Below are 8543 nucleotides of genomic sequence, written 5' to 3' on the forward strand. Positions count from 1 at the left end.
GTGCTTGGATTCGTAGAGCTTAGATTTTTCACAGTTCTTTTTACTGTTGAAACCGAAACTTTAAGTGCAGCGGCAACTCAATCGACAATTCGATAAGAAGCATACCTAGGTCTACCGCGCTGATATTCATCTTCAAAATAATTGAAAATGTTCTTAATACACGATTTTACATCAACTGAAGTGTTTTTCGATTTACCCATATTTTTCCTCAAATAACAATAACAAGAATGTCGACTAATACATTTTCAATGAATTTATATACCCTACCTAACTTGTATTTTACGTGGTTTACACATTGCTACAATAGCACATGCTGTCATAGATCGAAATAATGATGTAATTGACCAAGCAATGATATCGTATTTTGAACATTCAGGGCTGTGTCTGCGGGATGAAAAAGTGGTTGAACCCATACGAGTCCGAACAATAGCCCTTTGGTTTTTCGCATTACAAATGTAACACCCAACCCCCAAACCCCAGCCCCTAGCACCACCCTAAATTACTATATATATATATATAGGACAAAAGTGCAATATATATATATTTAATGCATGCTCTACTCTCTCTTAAAGTATTGAGCACCTTTCAAGCCTTTAATGATAATTTTGTCGTCGTATAGTATTATATATATATATATATATATATATATATATATATATATATATATATATATATATATATATATATATATATACGATATGAGTTCCCAATTTAGAGGCAAATTAAATAACATTTTTATTATTATTTGATGTTGGTGGCCTTTGACATTTTATCCCCCCCCCCCCCCCCCACGGTCATCTGGGTCCGGCCCTGCATTAAATTTATTTATAAATTTGGAAAGCACATTCCTGCGGTGTGTGAGGTGATTTGTGTTTATTACTGTGCTACACCTCAGTTGTGTTAGGTTAGGTATGGTATGCTAATATATAATTGATATAATAAGATAAAAATACATTATACATTAGCTAAATTTATTAAATATAATGCACCTACAAGAAAGGGTCACATGTTCTGTTTGTTTACATCTATGTTTAACGGAAAGATTAGACAATGCTGTTACACACTGCAAAACAATAATAACCTTGATTTAGTGAAACAAGCTATAATGGCCTTAACGTAGCCTCAGATCCCAATGTTTTGATATGCAAATGACCTTAGTTATTTATAGGAGAAATAACGTGCATTCAAAAGACACAGAGATTTTTAAAAAGTGGAATTAAGTCAACTTCGTGCATTTTATATGATGATTTGTATATAAAACCTGTCGGGGTTTGGGTTTGTTTTCATGTAAATGCAAAGAAAACAAATATCGAATAGGAAATAAACGTAACATTTGCAAAAAACTTTGGGTCTAAATAATTGAACAGGATAATAGGACATTTTTTAAATCGCTGATGCCAAGACTAGTAGATTTTTATAAAATTCTAGAAGCCCTGAGACACAATGTTGATAATAATAAATAAACATTAGATTTTGGCTCTAAGAAATAAACCGTAAACAATTAATGAAAGAAATATTTGTTTAACAATGCTTCATATGGTTATTTTGATGTTTAGTCAAGAGAAAGAAGAACCCACTGGTGCCACAAAGGTTACTCCTACCAAATGAGCAGCAAGGGATCTTTAATATACATATTCCTATCAAGACAGTACTGCACACACCACAGCCTTTAACAGACCTTGAGAATTGAAAATCTGCATGACCCATTTATCAGTTATGAAAAATAAATCCAGGTAACCCATTTCCTTGTTGCATAACCTGTTATATCCAAGTAAATGGTGATCCAAATATTGCGCTCATGAACAAAAAAATAGGTTAAGCAAATTTAGATTTACACGAGCAATGCGCGAACGAAATGATCATTCTTGCAAATTTTCAGAGGCCTGTTTAACATACCAGTCAAATTGATTAACCTTTTCATGTCTGTGCTGGAATGACCTCACGAACTGAGCCGTTTCATGATGTCAAACTAACAGTAAAACTACTGAGCAGCATGCTGTCACGTTCACAACATAATTAAAGTGATGATATGCAGCGTACTGTCAGGCTACGTAAGGGTTAAGGACAAGAATACCTGTTACATCATCTTCATGTGGTTTTAGTGTGATCCAAATGTACAACTGCCACATCAGTTGTGGAGCAGATTCCAAGAAACACTCAAATAATCTTAGCAAACAAGCATCAACATCCTCAACCAACATCTGCCAGTAGAAATGTTTTTTCTCTTCTGTCGTCTTTGCTGTCTGGTATTTCTTTCCATTGTACATGTATTCTGAAATCCTGGAATAATAAAACAAAAATTATTTGTCTGTCAAACAACTGCAAGATGTATAAACTGGTTTATTTATCTTTTTTATTTTTAAAATCAGGTCTAGCTCTGGGTGAGCAAAACCATTCGCCAAATTATCTTCAAATATGTAAAATCCACTGTTATTTTTCAACGAAATGTTTTCGCCAAATCAAAATAAAATTCGCAATTGGCGAAGTGGAACGCTATATAGACAAAACCTAAAAAACAAAACGAAGAGAAAACAATTAGACATCAATGTTAATTGTAGACAATGAACTTCTAAATAATTTTATTGTTTGTAAATTAAATGTATGAGGTAAAACATTTTGCAATTTAATAATAGTCAATGTTAACTCAGTGATTCTCACTGTGTCTCAGTTACAATTGTAATACATTATATTTTTGTTGATAACAGCTAAAAATATTTTTCTTAGTATCTTTTTAGAGATTGATACACAATTCTAAAATGTTTTAAAAATAGTAGTTTCGGGATGCAGATGGTTCGTCCTCTCCACGTTTCATCCACTAAAAAAATTTCCACTGTTGAACTCGAGACCATTCGTCCACAACCAAAAAATGTTCTTGGACAATTTGTCCACTATAAAAAAAAAAAAGGTATTAATTATTTACTGTATATTTCGTCCACGGACAAAATAAATGTATGGACACTTTTTATTGTTATGGAATATCGACACAGAGAATTATTGCCAGAGAAGTGCAGATTGTAACCTAACTTAACAGCTTTGCCATGTCTATATCTCTGACATAGCCAGTGGCAGAAGGGGGTTACCAAGTATGATGGGGACAATTTGAAAGACACAGTCTATTATAGTTATAATATTGTAATTATAATAGGGAAATGGAACAATTAAAATAAAATTTATGATTACTGTATTTACAAATTTATTTTTGAACGAGCTCTCAAAATATATATATATATATACACACATAGACATCTACATATATATATATATATATATATATATATTGTGGAGAGTATAGATGAAGAGTTGAAGAGAGGATTCATGGCAGTACAAAGAGGTACAGGGTTGAAGAGCAGTTCAGGGCTTCTAGAAAAATTTTTTAATCCACTAGCCATGGGATCAGTGGTTTTAAAAATATACTAGCCACGATTAAAAATTCACTAGCCCTACTTTACTTTAAGTCAATACAATTTTACTAAATAATAGTAATATAATCAGATATGTCACCTAAAGATAGAGCTTAAAAAAACCCCTAACATTGGGGGGTTGGGAGGATATTCATATTAACGTAACAGTTAACTGCAACATTTGATAAAAAAAATTCACTAGCCATCAGGCATTGCAATAATAGTTATTTACTAGCCCAACACTGAATATCACTAGCCACGGGAGTGGGAATACCATAATCTAGAAGCCCTGGCAGTTGATTAGAGGTTAAGTGCCGATTGTAATAATGCATATATGGTTTATCTATTGAAAGATGTTTTTGTTACGAGTAAAGATAATCTTGACGTTTCGACTTGTTTGGTATAGCCTATTGTTTCTTTTCACCCATTCACTTTACACCTGGCTTCTATTGTGACATAATTAACAATACACGCTCAACACTATTAATGCAGTTTCGCAGTTTCATTCAGTTTGCACCTAAACAAATCAACTTATTTCAAAGCTGTGTGACTGACAATTAATTATCCATCAATAAAAAGTATTTACTTGATATCTGTTTTGGAGTCAATTGAGCACTCAGAAAAAACATAGATGTTGTGATATAAGTGAATTGACTATTCTTATTTTATATTTATTGCACTTTCCATTTTTAAACTATGCTCTATCCAGTATAAATGTACAAATTGTCCGAGGTGAGTCCAGAGGACAAAACATCTGGAAAGCATAGTTTCTATCAATTTAAAATTGTTTAGTACTGGCGCCAATCAATTTAAGTATAAAAACATATGTTCTTTGGGCATAAGATGAATGGTTTTTGATGCTTGTTTTTATTGCTATTCAGACTATTAAGTAAAGTATTAAAGTATTCTATCAGGGCTTCTAGATTATGGTATCCCCACTCCCATGGCTAGTGATATTCAGTGTTGGGCTAGTAAATAACTATTATAACTAGCCCGGCGGCTAGTGAAACAAATATCTTGTCAAATGCTGCATTTAAGTCTTATTTTGTAAATATGAATATCCTGCCCCCTCTTCCCACCCCCAATCTAAGGGTTTTTAAGCTCTATCTCCCTCTTTAGTTGATGTATCTGATTATTACTATATGTATTAGTAAACCTGTATTTATTTAAAGTTGGGCTAGTGAATTTTTAATCATGGCTAGTATATTTTTATAATCCCATGGCTTGTGGATTTTTATAAAATTCTAGAAGCCCTGATTCAATTCATCTATCTTTTCTCATGCACCTTCTTGAGTTTTAAGCACGCTGCACCTATAACAATTGATAACAAATTGTTAGATATAAAATTGTTATTTATACAGCCGTATTCCTACTAAACATCATACAATTTATTTGAAAGAATGCTTTTTGCTTGCCTTATTACTGGTCCCATTTGGAAAATTGTGAAAATGAATCGTACAATCCATCGTGTTGTTGAAATGGTATAAATATTAGCCTCTGAGGTAGTTTTGTCACTTTGCTTACACAAATGCTTCTCTCTCCTATAATCAATAATATACCAATGAATACCAAGCAAACACGTGATAAGTGATGGCCCTGCAGTTAAAACGAGTGAGACTATAGCATAAATGAGGTTATTAGCCCAAAAATACTGAATCACAAGATAAACATCACTGCCGATGTCAACATAAAATAGGAAAATGGATCCAATTCCAATTAGCAGTTCAAAACACCCAAAGTTGTAGGCAAACTGTAGTGAACTTCGTGGTGAGTGTCCTTTAGATTTACGTCGAGTGGATTTACTCTTTCTACGAAATCCCATGTCCACCACATCACCGGACCCCAAATCGAGCTCATGAGAATCAGCAATGCCATCGAAATAACCACCGTAGACATCGTTATAGTCAGTACTACGTCTTGTAACTGGGAGCTTGCACTTAGTAGGCATATTATATTTAAAAACATCGCTGACAAGTCTGCTAAAGCAGCACTTGCAGCATCTTATGCATTTGACAGAAAGCAAATAATAAAGTCAGGCTAAACCGGAAATCAACTAAGGGAAGTAACCCTCCACCGTGCAACTTGTGACTCATTAATTCACTCCCTGAATATTCTGAGGCTTCGATAGCTCAATTATCAAAACAAAGACCTGAATGGACTACAAATTTTCGGTTATTGAAATTACAAGACTGCTAGACTTATTCTCTTTATAAACTATTATACAGATAAATTGAACAGAAACTGTGGTTTAAGGTTGCACTATACCAATTAATTTCCGGCTGGGTCGAAGTTCGAGGTGCACCGAACTTTTGATAGAGAAGTTAACACCACAAGTCCTGTGATTGGTTATAAATGTGAGTGTGTTGGTTGTAAAATTTTTTAGTTTCATCTGGGCTAAAAATGTATGCAATTTTATTTGATGTAGTACCACCGTGTCAAGTAGCCTTGTGCTTGGAACATGTATGGGGTACCTGTAAAAAAAAGTACTAAATTTTTTTGGCGAAACTAGGGGTGTTGCAGAAACATCTGGTTATACCGAAAATGAGCCATGAAAGGTACCATTTTCTGCAGTTAATACTTTGAGGTAGGGGTTGTAATACTGATATTTATGGGTCACAGTTTGGTTGATATATTGCATATAGTGTTTTTAAACACAAACGTTAACATGGTCGCCTATGGGATTTGAATTGGTATAGTCCAACCTTAAGACCGGTAATCTGCCCTTTGGCTATGGGAGACAACTCTAGTACTGTTTGGTATTTGCACATGGGTAAACATTATAAATGCATTTGAACAAGATCTAGGTTATTTTACCATCATATAAATATGATGAAGATTGTGGAACTGGAACACTAATTTGACCAATGTATTGGTTATATTTTTGAGGATTCTCTTTTTTCTATTTGAAACGTTATTTTTTTCTAATTAAGCAGTTTGTCCCAAATTTGCTGCAATTTTTAAGACTAACAGACTATTTAACGATTGTAATTACATATCAAATATATTTTTCTACATAAAATATTAGTGGTCGTTCTAATATTTGTACTAGGTTAAATTTCATTTTATTTCCTAAAATTTGTTTTTTTTCATACACACAAAATTATTTGAAAACAGAATCCAGTTTGGGCTTCTAATAAATATTAAGATGACCAAAAACACATTGAATATACAGACAGTGATATTCTAAACAAGAAAATATATTTAATATATACGTCTAATCGTAGAAATATGTGTTATTAGTCAGAAACATCTTACAGTGCAGCAAACTCAGGAAAGTCCCTTTAAAAGGGATCCTTTATTTAACTTAATGTTAAACCTAATGGCTTAAAACATTGTCAAGCTTATACCCATCGGTCATAATCATTTAAAAATAATTTCAATAATGTATGTAATAAATTACAATAAATACTCTGATGTACCGCTATTTGTATGTTATAAAATGTATGTTTATAGACTTTATGATACTGTTAATTGTGATCTGCTATTCTCGGAACCGGCGTGACGTCACACGGCCTAGTTACTGATCATCCGGGTCTTTGGGGGTGAAGCAAAGCCTTAGTGATTACTGGTTTACATAGAATAAAGTTATCGTATTAACTTTTTACATGCCTTACATATTGTCATTTATTTTTTGTAGCTAACACATAGTTGCAATACGTCTTATGTGTATTATAACAGCTTGGGTTGCCATATAAGAGAAACGAACAACGAGAATCTGAATTAGTATAATCTATATTTAGTACCGATGTGTTTCCGTGTACTTTGAATGTCGTGGGGACAGGGCAGGTTGGGCAGAATATGATTTTTGTTGATGCAATTTTCAGGTATTAAAATGTTAATTATAAATTTTAACAATTTTGAAATGATAAGATAATTATTAATATAATAATTATGATGTGGGCTACAATATATATATAATTTGTATTTATAATATAATTTGTATGCATGATTAAGTTAATTATTTTTATGATTTAATAATTATTTTATTTCCAAATAATATGTAATAATTAAACAATGGCAAAGTTGTTACTTTACAAGTTCAAAATTACAATAGTATTATTGTCATATCTTATTATATAGATGTATTGGCAACAGTATAATGTTCCACTGAATACATTCTTTTATTCTTAAAACAAAATACAGTTTCTTGAAATAATGAAATGCTTTTGTTTTTACAGATTGCAAAATTACCACATGATGTTGCCCTTCCTTACCGGTTGAATGCAGGCAACAAAAAATAGCAATAATAAAATATAGCCATCCTCAGACCTTGACATCTAGGGGGAGCAATATCTCTCTATACTTACCCATCACACCTGAGATTAGTTTCAAGGAGAATAATACATAGTTTCCTTTGGCATGTGAATTTATAATTATATACATGTAGTATCAATATGGTAATATTTTAAATTGCCCCCCATAAACTACATTAGGGAGCAAATAATCAGTTCCCTCAGTTATTTTCATGTCGAGGTCTACAACCTAATAAAACATAAGTGTTACCTCGTGGAACAAACATGCAAATGTTTTAATAATAGGGTTTAACCTGGTATATTTAGTAATAAAACACAAAAACTTACCTGAGTAAATAATGGTTAATATATATATATATATATATGTATAATATTGGTGTTGTTTTATATCTAGTCACAATGGATATTGCAGATATTTTCTTGTTCAGTCTTGTGCTGTATTGGAATTGTTATTGCAGTTCAATTTAAGTAATATCTACAAAACTAATTTTTAATAGTTATACAGCTGAAGAAAGGAGGCAAATATGGTTGTTAATAAACTGATCTATATCGGTATGCCTTCTACTAGACTACACATATTTAACCTAAGTTGCTTTTAACCCGGGTTAAATTACCTCATGTAGATGCACTTATGTAGCATATTCAAGGAAAATATATGAATGAGATAGTTAAATGCTGTATTCTCCATGTCAAACAGTGTTTTCAAAATGGAAAGCAAATATCAGATATGGCAGTTGACCATTCATTTTATTGCAGGTAATTTCTAAAGCAGATTACACACACAAACACACACTGAACTGTAGAATACCATGAAACTACATATATATGTAAAAAGGTAAGTCCTCGAACTTGAACAAGTAAAATTTACAAATGTACCACAACCACCAAA

At 32.4% G+C, this 8543-nt stretch overlaps 1 protein-coding gene across 1 annotated transcript in view; it reads right to left on the reverse strand.

Moving 5' to 3' along the window:
- The window catches only part of LOC121373952 (XK-related protein 6-like), a 12864-nt gene extending 7129 nt beyond the window's left edge, over positions 1–5735 (reverse strand). The window contains exons 1-2 of the mRNA XM_041500800.1: positions 4817–5735; positions 2075–2280 (exon numbers count right to left, since the gene is read on the reverse strand). Of these exons, the coding sequence (XP_041356734.1) occupies positions 2075–2280; positions 4817–5349 (739 nt within the window). The 5' untranslated portion in view covers positions 5350–5735. The remainder of the gene's footprint in view (positions 1–2074; positions 2281–4816) is intronic.
- Between the last annotated feature and the right edge of the window lie 2808 nt (positions 5736–8543).

This window comes from Gigantopelta aegis, chromosome 6 (genome assembly GCF_016097555.1).
Source record: "Gigantopelta aegis isolate Gae_Host chromosome 6, Gae_host_genome, whole genome shotgun sequence".
NCBI lineage: Eukaryota > Metazoa > Mollusca > Gastropoda > Neomphalida > Peltospiridae > Gigantopelta > Gigantopelta aegis.